The 19,567-nt window shown below is 41.9% G+C and overlaps 1 protein-coding gene across 2 annotated transcripts in view; it reads right to left on the bottom strand.

Annotated features, from left to right (window-relative positions):
• The window catches only part of AIFM3 (apoptosis inducing factor mitochondria associated 3), a 104,154-nt gene that overhangs the window by 62,834 nt on the left and 21,753 nt on the right, over nt 1-19,567 (bottom strand). For both annotated transcript variants that reach the window (XM_056537282.1, XM_056537283.1), the window contains exons 2-6: nt 7,715-7,926; nt 5,869-6,082; nt 4,880-4,989; nt 4,263-4,372; nt 2,557-2,601 (exon numbers count right to left, since the gene is read on the bottom strand). In XM_056537282.1, coding sequence (XP_056393257.1) covers nt 2,557-2,601; nt 4,263-4,372; nt 4,880-4,989; nt 5,869-6,082; nt 7,715-7,745 — 510 coding nt within the window. In that variant the 5' untranslated portion in view covers nt 7,746-7,926. The remainder of the gene's footprint in view (nt 1-2,556; nt 2,602-4,262; nt 4,373-4,879; nt 4,990-5,868; nt 6,083-7,714; nt 7,927-19,567) is intronic.

Here is a 19,567-nt window from a genome sequence, read left to right as displayed (position 1 = left end):
TGGGTGGTCGTTGATCGATTCTCCAAGATGGCACATTTCATCCCTCTTCCTGGTCTTCCTTCAGCGCCTCAGTTGGCTAAACAATTTTTTGTACACATTTTTCGTCTTCACGGGTTGCCCACACAAATAGTCTCGGATAGAGGCGTCCAATTCGTGTCAAAATTCTGGAGGGCTCTCTGTAAACAACTCAAGATTAAATTAAACTTTTCTTCTGCATATCATCCTCAATCCAATGGACAAGTAGAAAGAATTAACCAGGTCTTGGGTGATTATTTACGACATTTTGTTTCCTCCCGCCAGGATGATTGGGCAGATCTTCTACCATGGGCCGAATTCTCGTATAACTTCAAAGTCTTGTGCCAAATTAATCCTGTCTCTTACAAACTTCTTCTTCCTCCTTCTCTCCGTATTCCTAATGCCTTTCATGTCTCTCTTCTTAAACCACTCATCATCAACCGTTTCTCTCCCAAATTAGTTTCTCCCACTCCTGTCTCCGGTTCTTCTGACGTCTTCTCAGTGAAAGAGATACTGGTGGCCTCCAAGACGGTCAGAGGAAAAAAGTTCTTTTTGGTGGATTGGGAGGGCTGTGGACCTGAAGAGAGATCCTGGGAACCTGAGGACAACATCCTAGACAAAAGTCTGCTCCTCAGGTTCTCAGGCTCTAAGAAGAGGGGGAGACCCAAGGGGGGGGGGTACTGTTACGCCGAGCGCTCCGGGTCCCCGCTCCTCCCCGGAGCGCTCGCTTCTCTCTCGCTACCGCAGCGCTCCGGGCAGCTCCACTGACCCGGTGCGCTGCGATACCGTCTCCAGCCGGGATGCGATTCGCGATGCGGGTAGCGCCCGCTCGCGATGCGCATCCCGGCTCCCGTACCTGACTCGCTCTCCGTCTGTCCTGTCCCGGCGCGCGCGGCCCCGCTCCCTAGGGCGCGCGCGCGCCGGGTCTCTGCGATTTAAAGGGCCACTGCGCCGCTGATTGGCGCAGTGGTTCCAATTAGTATTCTCACCTGTGCACTCCCTACTTATACCTCACTTCCCCTGCACTCCCTCGCCGGATCTTGTTGCCATTGTGCCAGTGAAAGCGTTTCCTTGTGTGTTCCTAGCCTGTGTTCCAGACCTCCTGCCGTTGCCCCTGACTACGATTCTTGCTGCCTGCCCCGACCTTCTGCTACGTCCGACCTTGCTTCTGTCTACTCCCTTGTACCGCGCCTATCTTCAGCAGTCAGAGAGGTTGAGCTGTTGCTAGTGGATACGACCTGGTCACTACCGCCGCAGCAAGACCATCCTGCTTTGCGGCGGGCTCTGGTGAAAACCAGTAGTGACTTAGAACCGATCCACTAGCACGGTCCACGCCAATCCCTCTCTGGCACAGAGGATCCACTACCTGCCAGCCGGCATCGTGACACATATACTAGACAATACAAGTAAGCAACTTGTTACAATATAACAAATGTTATTACTACTGTAGATTAGAGGATCTCAAATAGAAAGGGTTATATCACTCAGTCCAGAGAAAACCTGATAATATCAATATGGGCATAAATAATTTCAAGATATATCAACATGGAATGCTAAATTACACCCCTTTCTAACCCACTACACATCAAATGACTGAGAATGGGCAAATTCCTTCTAAGGATATATACATAGAAGATATTTGATATCCTTCTGCCCCATTTATGACTATTTTACCACAACAAATACAACAGGCACACCTCCAAGAATACGACTGGATCAAGCAGGCGCTGGGACTCTTCTCAATTCTAAAAGGATTTATTACCCACGTGTTTCGCGGCAACTCCGCTTCATCAGGCTTCATAGTTATATGTGGACAGTACAACCAACATTGGTGAGCACCAGTTGGTTCTGGTTTTTGAAATATGTGCCTCTTTGTTATCACACTACGGAGCACTTGTTCCTCTTGTTTTAGTTGCTATTTTCACACATGACTTTGGTAAGACATTAAAGGGGTTATCAAGTAATCGAAAAACGAACCTAATTTTAAGACCGCTCCCTGTGTGTCTCCAGGTTGTGCGAGGTATTTCAACTTGACTCCATTCACTTCAAAGGAACTGAGCTGCAGAACCATACCCAACCTGGAGACAAACAGGTAGCTGTCTTTGAAAGAAATGATCTCTGTTTTTCGATTCCTGGATAACCCTTTTAAGACAGTTAAATAGCAGAAATATATACTCAAAGTATAGATATAATCCTGGAAATTGAATTCTTCTGCAGTTAGAATCCAAAATACAGAACATCCTGAGACTACAATCTCCATATGGAGAAAATGTATTTAATTTATTTATTCAACAAAGTGGTATAAAGCCATCCACATTAACCAAATTAGTCTCAATTAAATGGAATACCGTTTCTGTATCTCTTACCCCATTCATGTGAGAATCTCACATGGGGGGGGGGGCACATCCCTGGTGAGGCCTGTCTTATAGTGTCCAAAACCCAATATCTGTCAAGATTTATGAATATTCAAGTTAATTCATGAGCGTTATTTACTATAGATGCAAATCATATCATAATAATATGATTGTGTTGATTACTTGCCTGTTTGCTTGCACGAATGTAAACTCTTTCCTTTTCTATTTTAACCTATAATACATATAAGAACAATAATAGAAACAAACAAATACATGTCAACAAAATCTTGTTTCCAACAATTGGCTGATCCTCTTTTTGACACCATAGCTGTCATTTTATGGCTTCTGTAATTTACCATAATGGCCAGATGTTACATCTGTATAGAGCAGTTGAAAAAATACAAAAATCACAGTCATACAATGCAGTAGAAGATCATCATTTGTTTAGAACTGCAACAAGTAAAATCTCATTGCTTATTTCATTTCTAGCTTAGCTTTTATCCCTTTGCCTTTTTTTTTTTTTTATAAATAGTCACTGTCATTTGCAAAAACTTTTTATATAGTGTAGATAATAACATTATATGTATATTTGTCATATACATTGGTAAAAAAAAATATGTATATTTTTGGGTTGTCCCAGCAGCTATTGTTTTTTTCAGCTTGGACAAAATAAGTGTGGGTGGGACAAGGGCTTTAGGCACTGAGACTCTGTGACGTGCCCCCAGCTCACACAGCAGGCTATAGTGCCAATTTAAAGAAGTACTTCAGGCAATAAATTGTAGAATAATGTGGAGTTTCTTGTTTCAGCTGATGTGGCAGCCATATGTTTTCACTGTAAAAATGATATTTTTACTGAGGATTAGGTTTTGGGAAAATCACAGCAAAAACAAACAAAAAAATTGCAAAAACACAGTGGCCCTCATTTACTATTGCAAACCCGACATGTTTCGTTGGGTTGTGTGCCAGATTCTGGCGCATTGTGCCAGAAATTCAGGCTGCGCCAGAATTTGCATCAGAATTGAAAACCCGACTAACTCTCCATTTTACTTAGAAAACCTGAAAAAGGGGCATGTTCCTGACATTTTCACAAAAACCCAACATATTTACTAAGGTTTCCACATAAAATCTAGTGGATTTGAGCTGAGGAAAACCCGACAGATCAGAGCAGGTGTAAAAAAAAAAAAAGCAAAATGTAGGGAAAAGTACAAAATGCAGTGAATCCTTAGTAAATACCGTGGGGCAAAAATTGTAGGGAATCAAAACCCACAAAGAAACCTACACACAGGGTCAATGTATGACATTACAGTATGGGAGATGTATAACTACTATATATTCTATATCCCATAGAGATTGCAGAAGCAGCAGCATACATATAAAGCATAGTAAGGGTAGGAGTCTGGGAGTTGCCAAAAGGGATCTGATGTCATCCTGTAGTTCACAGGAAGTCAGCTAACTCATGAAAAACCACTTAATGAGACAATTAATACCATTTAATTTTCTGGTGGTCTGAATGCTGGTCACATGACCCAGGTACCGTAATAAATGTATGCATTAATGTATGAATGCAGCTGCACATAAAAAAAAAAAAACTGGAGTGCGTCTTTAAACAAAATGAAACAAAACAACACAAGCCTAAGTATTTAAAGTATTATCTTCTCTACTTTAGGATCCACTATTGTCTTTCAGTAATAAAAGTCATCAAAAGCCACAAAATACTATCCTGTGCGAACCTTGAATAATAAGGCCATCTGATAAATGTAGCTATCTAGCCTGTGATAATGACTGAGAACACCTTGAAAGACATTTCTCATTTTATTTGTTGACCTTTCATGTTTTATTACTTTGTCTTTTAGCAGAAATAGAATTCAGAGGAATGTACCGAATGTAATATACCTGGAATTTTGGCAAACCGTCTAGTCCTGGGAAATCTTCAATATCACCGGTTGCAATATTAAAGCATGCTCCATGCCATGGGCAGCGCACTCTGCCCCTAGAGAGTACACCTGCAGAGGGGAAACAACAGAATCAGACTGTAATACATCACACAATGACTGTAAAGAACTGGTTTATAATGCAACAGGGTAAATATCATTGTCTTGTCCAGCGTTTACCATTTCCCCAACCAGGGTGCCCCCAGCCGTTGCAAAACTACAACTACCTACATGCCCAGATAGCCAAGACTTTAAATTTTACAATCTTTTTAAAGGGATTTTCCATGATTTTTGAATTTTCAAGCTATGTGCCCCTGGTGCCAAGTTATGTATGGTGTCAATATACTTGTATTACCTTTCTGGGGTGGATTGTGCCATTTTTGTGTATTTTCATGCCCCCCGAGCTTCTAGATTCTTGTGCACCTGGGATTTGTGTAAACCTTTCCCATTAGGGGGGGAGTGAGGAAGGTAATTTTTTGTTTGTTTTTTCACAAGACTGAGCACATTTATAGATAAAAACGCATCCCTGGAATACCCCTTTAAGTTAGAAAAAAGCAGAGAAAACATTAAAATCCAAACCTTTCACTAGAGGCGCTCCATAATGTGGGCACTTGTGTCCCATTGCATAGTATTCTCCATTTTGCTTGATTAGCAAAGCTTTACCACAACCCAGGTCAACCTCCCGCATCCTAGAAATAAACATGAATAGTTATTAGTTTAAAACTAATAACTGTGAAAGATAAAATTTACTGCCTTTTTCCTTGTGAAAACCAGTATTGACTGAATGCCTTTGTGAAAACTAGGATTTACTGCTTTTCCCTTGCTCAAACTAGGTTTTCACTGAATTCCTTCAAACTAGAATGTTACTGCTAATACAAAAACTGAATGTAGTAGCCTATATGTTATAGCGAATATTGTTGTATCCTCAACAAATGTTTTGTTATAAAAATGTTTTTAATTCCCAATTAACACTTTTGATTGCTTTTAACTGATTTATTTCACTCAAACAGGTTTCCCTAGTTAAAAACAAATTTTAAAATCAAATTCAACGATACATACCAAGCTAATACCTCATCTAAGTTGTCTAATACCTCCACATCATCAGGGGCCAGACTTTCTTCGTGTATTACAGTCATTTCATTTCAGCTAGTTTTCTAGAGTAATTTAGCTAAAACCAGCTTTCTCCAGTTTAAACCAGTTTTAACTGACATTCAGTTTTTTGATTGGCAGTAAATTCTAGTTTCCATGAAGGCGATCAGTAAAAACTGGTTTCAACTAGGGAATAGCAGTAAGTTCTAGTTTTGACAAAGGCATTCAGTGAGAAGGCGTTTTCACTTGAAAATGGTGGCGAGAGGCCGCCGAAATGTAGTCTCTGTGTAGATCATGGAATAAATCACCTTTTGTATGAAAACGCTTTGGTGTGCTGCATCGCATCTACTATATATATATATATATATATATATATATATATGTCATTGTCAGCCATCAATTACTGAATAGAAGAAAGTGAGCCATTTATTGGTGTCATGTTAGTAGAAAAAATTATTAAGGACTTATAAAGCACATACTGTCCATTCTCCAGATCTTTTACATGGCATACAGAGGCTTCCACCATATCTTTGGGATTTGTGTATGGATTTAGAACAATAGGTCTTTCCTCGTGATGGTAGTGTCTAGCTGTCCCATTGGCTTTGTAAGCAAGTGGACTTGCTTTCCCATTGGGAGACATTTCTTCTTTTTCCCTTTCTTTTTCAGGTAGAACAACTTCAACTTTTACTTCTACTGTGAAAGAAAATGCAAATTGATTGTACATCTTGTGATTATTTTGATACAATGAAATGTGAAAAACAGCGGAATAATAAGAACTCAATATATCTATAGATGTGTGCATATCTGACTGACTCTCACTGACAGATATGACTGCTCGCATACGATTTTGCTATGTTCCAAGCTCATACGAAGCAAACAGGGCGAAAACGTGCATTTGGGGCTGAGGTGAGAGATCTCCTTTCACAATACACAATCTGACTCTTGGTATTTCCTTATACTTTATTTACTTTTCATTGGGATTGCTTATTTATTGTTGCTTGCTCTACGCAGCCTTTTTGTATTACATGCATTATTCCCCCAGTGATATTGTGTGGTCCCTATATTACATGTCAGTTTACTCTTTTGAGTATCTTCCTCACCTTTTTTCTGTCTGATATCTGTATTGCCTCAGATTTTAACATTGTATGTCCTATTTTTATGGTATATTTAATAAAGATAATATGTGTATTTGCATCTATGCTTACCATATGGCCTTATTTCTTTGGTGTTAATTTATGAGGTGGCCACTGGTTACACTCTATATATAGCTTTTTTTTTTTTGGGTAATTAGTATATGTAAAAAGGTAGACATGCTTAAAGATGCAGAAACATAGCATCCCCTTCCATACCCCTTCCCTTAACCTATTTGGTTGAACTTAATGGACATATGTCTTTTTTCAACTGTGCTATACAACTATGTAACTACTTGTCTATGTTAAGCATGTTTTACCTATACGTGAATCATGAACAACCCCTAAGTAAGGCACCTCTGTCAATTATACTGTTAAAATTACTATTCTACCCTGTCTAGGCAGAACTCAAAGGGGCTGAGCTGCAATACCGGGCACAGCTCATGTGCAACAATGGCACTGTAAAAAATAAAAAAAAACTTTTGTTGTAATCCTGGATAAACCAGTTAATGCAGCCTTACACCACTAGGTACTGTCAAATGTAGCTGTCAAACTGGTCTGTTTCCCAATATGTCATCAAAGGGAGCAAACTATTCTAACCATCTAATCCCAACATGTAATTAAAAAAAAACACATCAATTCGAGTTGTAAAAATGTGATCAATTTGGACAAGAATTGTATCTAATAATTTGAACTCATTTTGTGTTATTTTAAGATTTTTAATTAATTCTTTCTTAAGCTGTTAATGTGCATTTACCTAATAATAAAAATGGTTTTAAAACGTCTTAATCCATATTAACTGCCTTTTCAATTAAAAGAACAATTCTTTCTTCCACGCAGAACTGCCAAAACTGTGCAGCTATCAAACTACTCCCCACTGCTGCTAGAGTGAAAGGATTTGGAATTATTATCATTATTGTAGCCTAGTTTTGTCGGGTACAAACTATATTAATCCAAGCTCATTATAGTAAACGTTCTGTGCTCATTACAGCTGAATGTTCTGTACGTAAAAGAAAGCAAAGTGTAATTTTCCTTGGATTAATTGTAACCTAGAGCGCACTTTAATCCTCCCTGCAAGAGCGCAGAATTAACATTCCTTCCAGCAGTCGCCCTGGAGAGTCACTATGCCTGACCTAGTTCATGGCACATGGCAGTAGGACATGGGACATACAATGTAGCATTAATGGTTTCTCACCTGGTTTAGGTTTGGAGAAGCAGCCCCCCATTATGAGTCAAATGCAAAAAAATGTAATATATAAAACAGTGGCCCCACATATAAAGAGCTCATATGGAATCCTAAGCCATTTTCTGTTGGGTAGTTACTATAAGAGCTTGGCACATAAGTCAAGCGCAATGGATATCTTCATGGATGGCATTTCCCTTCTGTTCATCTTGGAAATGTTCTGCCTGTATAATACACAAAAAGATATCAAGAGATAGAAGACCAAGAATGAGCTCTACATTTTCCAAATGCTAACAATCAGGACAATCTTTTATAGTCATGTTTCTGTGTAAACCTCTGTAGTACCATGAGATCCTAGTATGATACTAGTATTTTAGCTACACCAAATAAATGTTATTATAAGTTCAAGTGTATTGTACATGCAATAAATGGTAAAACAGCCTCATAGGTAATAAATGGAATGCATAGTCTAGCTGAGTTAGAGCCTAATGCATAATATAAACTACTATGCTCAAGACATCCCTAATATATGACATCATTTGATAAACGGTGGGACCGTTACCTGTGCTAACCTATTATCCTATGCTTACTTAAAGCAACTTAAAGTAATAAACAATGGCATACATTTATCACAAACTACACATTAAAGCGGGGTGTACACATTCAATTATCCTTTTTTTGTCAAGCATGCATGGCTAGCTGCAAGAGTATATGTACCATACTTGCAGCTTTCATAGGGCCTACAGTATAAGGCCAAGGAGTGGTATGATTTGGCAATAAGATTTGGGCACATGCCCCAGATAAAAGAAACAATGCCCATAATCTTTTGCCAAGCTCTTCTAAGTACCCAATACACTTCTAGATGCTGCAAAGCTCTGGTTACAGCTGTGTGCACATGGCCATGTAGCTTTCTCTGGCTCTGACAGGAAGGGTGCGCCATTGGTGGTGCATCTCATGCTCTATCTGCTTTTGTTCAGAACAGAGGAACAGGATGTCTGGAGGTCGGCAGCTGATAAACAGGTATAGTGGCTACTAGGAGGGGACCTGACTACCTTAAGGGGGAAACTACTGAAGGTACACGGCTACCTTAAGGGAGAAAGTAACTACGGGGGGGGGGGGGAATCTAGTGACCTAGAGGGTCAAAGTAATGAGGGGAACTGGCTACCTAAAGGGGGAAGTAGTGAAGGAATCTGGCTACCTAAAGGGGAAAACTACTGAGGAGACCTGGATACCTGTAGGGGTAAACTACTGAGGAGACATTGCTACCTAAAGGGGTAAACTAACTATTGTGGGCACCTACTTATCTACTGGATTGATCTACCTAATTGGGGATATCTACATGCCCCACCCACCCCACCCTACCCACTTACCTACCAGCTTTACCACACAGGACACCAAGGAAGGCATTATTCCTGATTGGAGCACTATATGTGGGGAGTTTGTATAAGGTGGGGTGGGTGCTGAAAAAGTGGTGAGTTTTCCCACGTGCCCCACGAGTACCATGCCTGTTTGTTGTATACCATAACACAATAAAGCTACAAACTTTTATTCCTATATTGGGTGAGTGCCAATTCTGTTTTTTCCCAAGTGGATATGTTTCTGTAATTCTATTAAGACTGAGTCCCCCGAACGGGATTAGTAATTACCCCTACTACTACAGGTCTCACTGACATTGAGAGCAGTGCCAGACAACTAATTACTATTATTGTGGAAAAATGAAATAATATTTCTAACTATTGGATTGTTTTTCCATCCGCAGGGCTAATATATCGAACTGGCAGCAAGATAGATCCCTATGATGCTGTCAGTTAAGGTCATTAGACCTATAGTTGGACCAGAACATGCAGCCATAATATGAATGTAGAAACATGGCAAAATTATGCTATCTGAAATTGGGTATATTGGAATGTATGCCTTGTTAAGAGCATATGTTAAATATCAATATACTAAATGTGTTAGGGTCAATATGACTATCTTTAGATTTGTATCTGTGACACATGAGAGAGAAAAGTAGAATTTCTACATCTTTCAAAGATCATAAAAGCTATAGATATAAGAATCAGAGAGAAAAGGTGACACATATATCAGTAGTAGAGTGTCTGTAACAGTGTGTTCTATCTCCTTATGTCCCTTATCACTGCTTTATCTTCCATGAGATCACACTGGGCAAAGGGCCTGAGGCTAGGTATATCTGATTTCAACATGCATGTTTACAACACTTACCTAAGGAGAGACTCTTAAGTTCTCTGGACACACTTCTAAAGTAGCAGTTACAGTGAAACTATAATACTGTCTAACAAAAGTCGACAAAACTTAACAAATGAAGGAAATGTGAATGCTAGAAATGATGGGGAGAGAGGCACATTATCTGTCTCCCCTAATACAATAGCAAGAAACTAGGAAGTCAACAAAGCATTGTTTAACTATGTAGACCGTTGCCTCCCAGAGGGTTCATCCACTATAGTCAGCGGTTAGCGGGTGTTAAAATAATTGGCTATAGGCCGGAAAAACTTGGAGCAGTGACAATATAATCCCAGCTTTATTCTGCATTTCTTATAACTGACCCTGCGTGCAAATGACCATTTTTCTAAGTATTATTTTCCAATACTAATCCTCTCATGCTCTTACAAAGGTACACATACTTATAAGGCCAATCTATCGTGTTATTATTGTCTAAGCTTTACTGGTTTGTCTTGTACACAGAGACCAAGAGGATTAATTACTCAATTATTTTTCCATGCACTTGAATTCTAATGAGAAATACTTTGTGCAGTACAATAATCTATGAAGATAAAACTCAATGGCCCTGAATTACTAACATTGGAGTGTAGGCTTCTTTGTGGGTTTTAATTCCCTACAAAAATTTTTCCACGATATTTACTAAGGTTTTTCTACATTTTTTACTTTTCCTTACATTTTTCCTTTTTTTACACATGCTCTGATCTGTCTGATTTTCCTCAGCTCAAATCCACTACATTTTCTGCGGAAACCTTACTAAATATGTTAGGTTTTTGTGAAAATTTCGGGAACATGCCCCTTTTTGGTGAACATGCCCCCTTTTCCCCACGGCCCTTTTTCAGTTAGTCGGGAGAGTTAGTCAGGTTTTTTAAATTCTGGTGCATATTCTGGTGCAAATTCTGGTGCAGACAGAATTTCTGGAGTAATGTGCCAGAATCTGATGCACAACCCGACAAAATATGTCGGGTTTGCAATAGTAAATGAGGGCCAATGTATGTGTGTGTGTAGTGTGTATGTGTGTGTGTGTGTGTGTGTGTGTGTGTGTGTGTAATGGCTAAAGATATTAACATGAAACTTGGCACACATGTTACTTATATGTCAACAACAAACATAAGATAGGTAATTTAACCCTTACCCACCCCCATTTGCCAGGGTCGGGGTTTTTGTTTAAAGTTCCATACAAGTCTATGGTAAATATATGTTACTGCATAACTTCCAAATGGCTGGAGATATTTCAATAATACTTGGTCACATGATACTTATATGTCCACTTAAAATATAGGATAGTTAATTTAACCCTTAACTACCCCCATTTGTGAGGGTCGGGGTTTTTGTTTAAAGTCCCATGCAAATCTATGGGAAATGTATGTTGGTCGGCTGGAGATATTTCAATAATACCTGGTACACATATTACTTATATGTCAAATAGAAATATATGATAGTTAAATTAACCCTTACCTACACCCTTATATAAAAGATAGTCCCATGCAAGTATATGGGACTTCCAGTACCTTACTCCACAAGCTCTGCATCTCCTGGTGAATGTGTCAGTCAGGCTTGCAAGCCACACGCCATCTCGCTAAGACACGCCCACTGTTTAAGCCCCACCCCTTTTATTATCTACCCTTTTTGTGCATCAGTCTAGCTTGCAAATTACACCCAGTCCCACAAAGACACGTTGCCTCCTATTTTCAGCTTACATTATCTTCATCAGTCCCACCTGAGGACAGGATATAAGGTTGGGATATGAGGACATAATATGAGGATGGGATATGAGGTCGGGATATGAGGACGGGATATGAGGTCGAGATAGGAGGATGGGATATGAGGACGGAATATGAGGTCAAGATAGGAGGATGGGATATGAGGACGGGAGTATATGAGGTTGGGATATGGGGTCAGGATATGGGGAGGGGTTATGGGGAGGGATATGCGGTCTGGATATGAGGACAGGATATGAGGTCGGGATATGAGGACAGGATATGAGGACGGGATATGAGGTCCAGATAGGAGGACGGGATAGGAGGTTGGGATATGAGGACAGGATATGAGGACAAGATATGAGGACGGGATATGAGGACGGGATATGAGGTTGAGATATGAGGACGAGATATGGGGACGAATATGGGGTTGGGATATGACAACAATATGTGAGTTTGGGATATGAAGTCAAAAGCCTCCTCCTTTGTTGATTTTTCTCCCCAACAAGGACTAGGAAGGACAAACCAGGCAACGCCGGGTACTCAGCTAGTATAAAAAAAAGTGTACAGACAATTCAGGTACTGAAACAAAGAATGGTTCCACAAGGATATCTGACATTTTTTTTTTTTAAAGGGGCCTTTGGATAGAGGATAACATGTCTAGCAAGGCAGTATGTCTTTAAGCCCTTAACGACCATGAGCGTAAACTTACACTCGTGGCCAACTCCCGTTATGTGAAGCACGCTCAGGAGCTGAGCGCACTTCATATCCAGCAGGTCCCGGTTGCTATCAGCAGCCAGGACCCGCGGCTAATACCGGACATCGCCGATCGGGCTGATGTCTGGTATTAACCCTTTAGATGCCGCGATCAAAGTTGACCGCGGCGTCTAAAATGGGAGGAAATGGTTGCTTGTTAGCTCAGTGGGCTGTTCGGGACCGCCGTGGTTAAATTGGCCACGGTTATATCATCGGTTAAACAGCTGAGAGGACAGCAGGAGTCTTCTCACCCAGGCTGGAGCAGCAGAGTACCGATAACATAGATCATTGCAATGCTATGCCTTTGCATTGATCAGTGTCTGCAATCAAGGTATTTCCTGTTATAGTCCCCTATGGGGGCTATAACATTGCAAAAAAAAAAAGTAAAAAAAAATAGTTACTAAATGTGATTTAACCCCTTCCCTGCTAAAAGTTTGAATCAACCCCCTTTTCCCATTTTAAAAAAAATGTAAATAAAAATAAACTAATGTGGTATGCCTGTGTAAATGTCCAAACTATGAAAATATAATGTTAATTAACAATTAAACCAAACGGTTAATGGCATACACATAAAAAAATTCCAAAGTCCAAAATTGCGTATTTTTGTTCACTTTGTTTACCCTAAAAAAATCTATAAAAGGCAATCAAAAAGTCCCATCAAAACAAAAATGATACAAATAAATACTTCAGATCATGGCGCAAAAAAATGAGCCCTCATATATCCCCGTATATGGAAAAATAAAGAAGTTATAGGGGTCAGAAGATGACAATTTAAATTTTGGTGCATGTAGTTATAATTTTTTTAAAGTAGTAAAATAAAATAAAACCTTTAAAAACTAGGTATTCTTGTAACGGTATGGACCTACAGAATAAAGATATGGTGTTATTTTTACCGAAAAGGGTACTGCCTAGAATCAGAAGCCCCCAAAAGTTACAAAATTGCATTTTTTTTTTGTTTTGTTTTTGCCCCACAAATATTTTTTTTCTGGTTTCGCCATAAATTTGGAGGTCATTATAAAGTACAATTGGTGGCGCAAAAACAAAACCCTCATATGGGTCTGTAGGTGCAAAATTGAAAGGGTTATGATTTTTAGAAGGTGATGAGGAAAAAAATGAAAATGCAAAAACTGAAAAATCTTGCATCCTTAAGGGGTTAAAGATACAGAGATTTTTCATATTAGCTTTTTTGCTTTTTCCTCCTCGCCTTCTAATAGCCAAAGCACTTTCAATTGTCCACCTACAGACCCAAATGAGGGCTTGTTTTTAGTGTTACCAATTGTACTTTTACCAAAAACTCTACTGTAAAGCAAAACAAATATTTGTGAGGCAAAATTGAAAGGCCTCCAGTTTTGCAACTTTTGGGGTGTTTCGTTCCTATGCAGTGAACTTTTCTGTAAAAATGACCTTTACTTTTATTCTGTAGGTCCCTATAATTACATTAATGCCCAATTTATATAGGTTTAATTAAAATGTTTTACTTTTCACCACTATAACACTTTTATTTTTTTTTGTATATGGGGCTATATAAGGGGTTCATTTTTTGTATTGTGATTTGTACTTTTTATTGGTACCATTTTTGTTTTCATGGGACTTTTTGATTACTGTTTATTAATTATTTTCTGGTATATGAAGTGATAAAAATTTTTTGCTATTCTGGCCTTTGGTATGTGCGGTTTCATCCACATTGTACTTTTGCCACAGTGGTCCTGATAAGCACCTTGAGCTAACCGGCAACTGGATTTTGGTATTTTAAGATGCCACAATCAACTTTAATTGTGGCTTCTAAAGGGTTCATGCCAGACATTACCTTGATCGGTCATCAACTGGATATGAAGCGTACTCAGCTCCTGAGCGTACTTCATAAACCAAGAGCAGGTTTAGGACTTTTCCTGTCTGTGTTTTTCAATAGCAAATAAAATAAAACCTTTTGCTTTAGGCACAAAAAAATACAAAATACAAGTCCTGCTTGTTAAGCTCTATCTACATAAAAGCTTTCCTCTATACAGGTGGCTTAATATCAACCACCCAACAAAACAGTCACCAGAAATGTGTAACTCACACAAGGTCTACTTTTATGGTTGCCCACCTCTGGACTCCAACTCCAAATTATAGATTTCTTACAGCCTCCTAGTGCCAACAGGAATCTCTCGTCTTTTTTTTATTTTTTTATTATTATTATTACTACTATTATTATTATTATTATTATGAATAGTGCAAAGAAAGAGTCCAAGAGAAATCTCACTCACCATCTCCAGGTTTTATTCATAAGAGTGTAGGCACAGCTAGTACGGGCAGGGGCACACTGTTGTGCTGTGCTGACACTCTTATGAATAAAACCTGTGGATGTTGAGCGTGATTTCTCTTGGACTCTTCCTTTGTTCCTTCATGTTGCTATTTTGATGTTGCACCGCCGCCACCCACATCTGTGCCTTACCTGCATCGACACCACTCCCTGCTCCTAGAATCTGCCTTAGTCCTGCAAGTGCCGGATTTTTGTTACTCCAGCTCCTTACCTTTATAATGAATAGTAATGTGGAATTTTTTTTATATTATTAAAAATAAAATTACTATAATTTTAAATCAACTGGTGCCAGAAAGTTAAACAGATTTGTAAATGACTTCTATTAAACAATCTTAATCCTTCCAGTACTTATCAGCTGTGGTTTACTTCAGAGAAAGTTCTTTTCTTTTTTAATTTATTTTCTGTCTGCCCACACAGTTCTCTCTGCTGATACCTCTGTCCTTGTCAGGAACTTTCCAGAGCAGGATGGGTTTGCTATGGGGATTTGCTCCTGCTCTGGATAGTTCCTGATATGGACAGAGGTGTCAGCGAAGAGCACTGTGGTCAGACAGAAAAGAAATTCAAAAAGAAAATAACTTTCTCTGTAGTATACAGCAGCTGATAAGCACTGGAAGGATTAAGATTTTTTAATAGAAGTAATTTATAAATCTGTATAACTTTCTGGCACCAGTTAATTTAAAATAAATTGTTTTCCACCAGAGTACCCCTTTAATATTAGATCACCACGATTCCAGTAACACACAGTGAATCATTATATCACAAAGCCCTATAGTCTAGTTTTACGGTATATTAAAGGAAAACTGTCTCATGTTCACTCCCGCACTAAGCACAGGTGCTGATGGATAGTACAGGGATGCTGTTTCATATCACCCCTACCTTGCCCGGATCCGTCCAGCCGTTCGCCTGCATTCTTAGTTTTTCTATATATGCAAATGTGGCTGTAACTGGCAAGGGTGGGGTTTTCAGGAGCCTAGTGGCACTGTGACATCCCTCCGGCTCTCCCTCTCCCCGCCGCTCCTAACTGGTCTTCACTGCGCATGTGCCGCTTCCTGAAATGCGCAGTGAAGACCAGTTAGAAGCGGCGGGGAGAGCTGGAAGGAGGGGGGATGAATATTCATGAGCGGGCAGCGCTGCGGACAGGCGGCGCTGACATCACAGTGCCACTAGACTCCTGAAAACCCCGCGTGTGCCAGTTACAGCCACATTTGCATATAAAGAAAAACTAAGATTGCAGGCGAGCATATGAATCAACGTCCCCCGCACTATCCGTCAGTACCTGTGGTCAGTGCGGGAGTGAACATGTGACAGTTTTCCTTTAAGCCATCTCTAAATTATGGGCAGTGGTGGAGGTCCAGCTGTATTACACTGTCGGTGGTAGAGAATTTCGATTATAAGCTCTGCAGGTGCAGGGACTATGACTATCCTGTGCTGTTAGTATAAAAAAGCAAAATATATAAATTCTAGCTAAATGCTGTTGTTTTACCTTTATTACATCACGGCATGTGTATGGAGCACGTTAAGAGGAAACCAGTGTGACTTTACTAATCTGTACACTGGCTATAAATGCAGACTAGTAAAATGTAGGATTTGTTTAAAACAATGATACTGTGCAATCACTAATATTATATATCTAAATAAATAAATGAATGAATATATATATATATATATATATATATATATATATATATTTATATATATATATATACCCCCATAAACTTGGTGCCATGTTACAGCTACATGTTTCTTGGAACTAGAGCGGATCATTGATATGGTATAATCTTGGGTCTAGGTTTAGGTATAACTTTGGCACCCATTGACATATTGTTACCTTTTCCAAAATCTCTTGCCTTGTGTTGATTTTTATGCAAGTACAGATATATATATATATATATATATATATATATATATATATATTGTAGGGGATTGCAGAAATGTATTTACATCATCACATACATTTCTAGCCTATTAATGTTAGAATTTTTATTATTTGATTTTGATGCTTATTTTTAGAAATCATTCATTTTTACATGTGTCACGATTCGGCTTACGGGTTGTGGATCCGCTGTGTCAGCGAGGGATTGGCGTGGACCGTGCTAGTGGACCGGTTCTAAGAGGCTACTGGTTTTCACCAGAGCCCGCCGCAAAGCGGGATGGTCTTGCTGCGGCAGTAGCAACCAGGTCGTATCCACTAGCAACGGCTCAACCTCACTGACTGCTGAGAAGGCGTGGGACAGAAGGACTAGGCAGAGGCAAGGTCAGACGTAGCAGAAGGTCGGGGGCAGGCGGCAAGGTTCGTAGTCAGGATGGATAGCAGAAGTTCAGGTACACAGGCTTTGGACACACTAAACGCTTTCACTGGCACAAGGCAACAAGATCCGGCAAGGGAGTGCATGGGAGGAGATCAGATATAGCCAGGGAGCAGGTGGAAGCCAATTAAGCTAATTGGGCCAGGCACCAATCATTGGTGCACTGGCCCTTTAAGTCTCAGAGAGCTGGCGCGCGCGCGCCCTAGAGAGCGGAGCCGCGCGCGCCAGCACATGACAGCAGGGGACCGGGACGGGTAAGTGACCTGGGATGCGATTCGCGAGCGGGCGCGTCCCGCTGTGCGAATCACATCCCCGACGGCCATGACAGTGCAGCGCTCCCGGTCAGCGGGACTGACCGGGGCGCTGCAGGGAGAAAGACGCCGTGAGCGCTCCGGGGAGGAGCGGGGACCCGGAGCGCTAGGCGTAACAGTACCCCCCCCCTTAGGTCTCCCCTTTTTTTTGTCCGGTGACTGCCTCCCCTGGGATGAGGACACCGGGAAAGAATGGAGGGTTTCCTCAACGGCAGGCAGTACAGCAGGAGTTGGAATGGGGAGGGAGGGCAGAGGGTGAAGCTTGGCACGGGGCAGGGAGACACAAGGACGGGAGCCATGAGGAGGCACAGAGGCTTGCCTGACGGGACTGGGAGGGGGGGAGAGGCACTTCCTGTGGCAGGCAGAGTCCCAGTTCCTGATCTCCCCGGTGGTCCAATCAAGGGTGGGGGAATGAAGCCGGAGCCATGGCAGACCGAGGAGGACCTCAGAGGTACAGCCGGGGAGAACGAAGAGCTCAATCCTCTCGAGGTGGGGTCCAATAGACATCAGGAGGGGTTCTGTGCGGTAACGCACGGTGCAGTCCAATCTGGCTCCGTTGACCGCGGAAATGTAGAGCGGCTTGACGAGACGGGTCACCGGGATGCTGAATTTATTCACAAAGGACTCCAATATAAAATTTCCAGAGGCACCAGAGTCCAAGCAGGCCACGGCTGAGAGTGAGGAGTTGGCTGAAGGAGAAATCCGCACGGGCACCGTGAGACGTGGAGAAGCAGACTTAGAACCAAGAGACGCCACACCCACGTGAGCTGGGTGCGTGCGTGCGTTTCCCAGACGTGGAGGACGGATAGGGCAATCCACCAAGAAATGCTCGGAACTGGCACAGTACAGACAGAGATTTTCTTCTCTACGGCGATTCCTCTCTTCCTGGGTCAGGCGAGACCGATCCACTTGCATGGCCTCCTCGGCGGGAGGCCCAGGCGTAGACTGCAAAGGATGCTGTGGGAGAGGTGCCCAGAGATCTAAGTCTTTTTCCTGGCGGAGCTCTTGGTGTCGCTCAGAAAAACGCATGTCAATGCGGGTAGCCAAATGGATGAGTTCTTGGAGGTTGGCAGGAATCTCTTGTGCGGCCAGCACATCCTTGATGCGACTGGATAGGCCTTTTTTAAAGGTCGCGCAGAGAGCCTCGTTATTCCATGATAACTCGGAAGCAAGAGTACGGAATTGGATGGCGTACTCGCCCACTGAAGAATTACCCTGGACCAGGTTCAACAGGGCAGTCTCGGCAGAAGAAGCTCGGGCTGGCTCCTCGAAGACACTCCGGACTTCAGCGAAGAAGGACTGGACTGTGGCTGTGGCAGGATCATTGCGGTCCCAGAGCGGTGTGGCCCAAGACAAGGCCTTTCCTGAAAGAAGGCTTACTACGAACGCCACCTTAGACCGTTCTGTAGGAAACAAGTCCGACAACATCTCCATATGCAGGGAACACTGAGACAAAAATCCACGGCAGAGTTTAGAGTCCCCATCAAATTTGTCCGGCAGGGACAAGCAGAGGCTAGGAGCGGCCACTCGCTGCGGAGGAGGTGCAGGAGCTGGCGGAGGAGATGGTTGCTGCTGTAGCAGAGGCAGAAGTTGCTGTAACATGGCGGTCAACTGCGACAGCTGCTGTCCTTGTTGGGCAATCTGCTGCGATTGCTGAGCGACCACCGTGGGAAGATCAGCGAGACTTGGCAGCGGCACCTCAGCGGGATCCATGGCCGGATCTACTGTCACGATTCGGCTTACGGGTTGTGGATCCGCTGTGTCAGCGAGGGATTGGCGTGGACCGTGCTAGTGGACCGGTTCTAAGAGGCTACTGGTTTTCACCAGAGCCTGCCGCAAAGCGGGATGGTCTTGCTGCGGCAGAAGCAACCAGGTCGTATCCACTAGCAACGGCTCAACCTCACTGACTGCTGAGAAGGCGTGGGACAGAAGGACTAGGCAGAGGCAAGGTCAGACGTAGCAGAAGGTCGGGGGCAGGCGGCAAGGTACGTAGTCAGGATGGATAGCAGAAGTTCAGGTACACAGGCTTTGGACACACTAAACGCTTTCACTGGCACAAGGCAACAAGATCCGGCAAGGGAGTGCATGGGAGGAGATCAGATATAGCCAGGGAGCAGGTGGAAGCCAATTAAGGTAATTGGGCCAGGCACCAATCATTGGTGCACTGGCCCTTTAAGTCTCAGAGAGCTGGCTCGCGCGCGCGCCCTAGAGAGCGGAGCCGCGCGCGCCAGCACATGACAGCAGGGGACCGG

Source organism: Hyla sarda, chromosome 1 (assembly GCF_029499605.1).
Source record: "Hyla sarda isolate aHylSar1 chromosome 1, aHylSar1.hap1, whole genome shotgun sequence".
NCBI lineage: Eukaryota > Metazoa > Chordata > Amphibia > Anura > Hylidae > Hyla > Hyla sarda.
The sequence above is the reverse complement of the archived record's forward strand: the minus strand, read 5'-3'. Positions and strand labels throughout refer to the sequence as shown.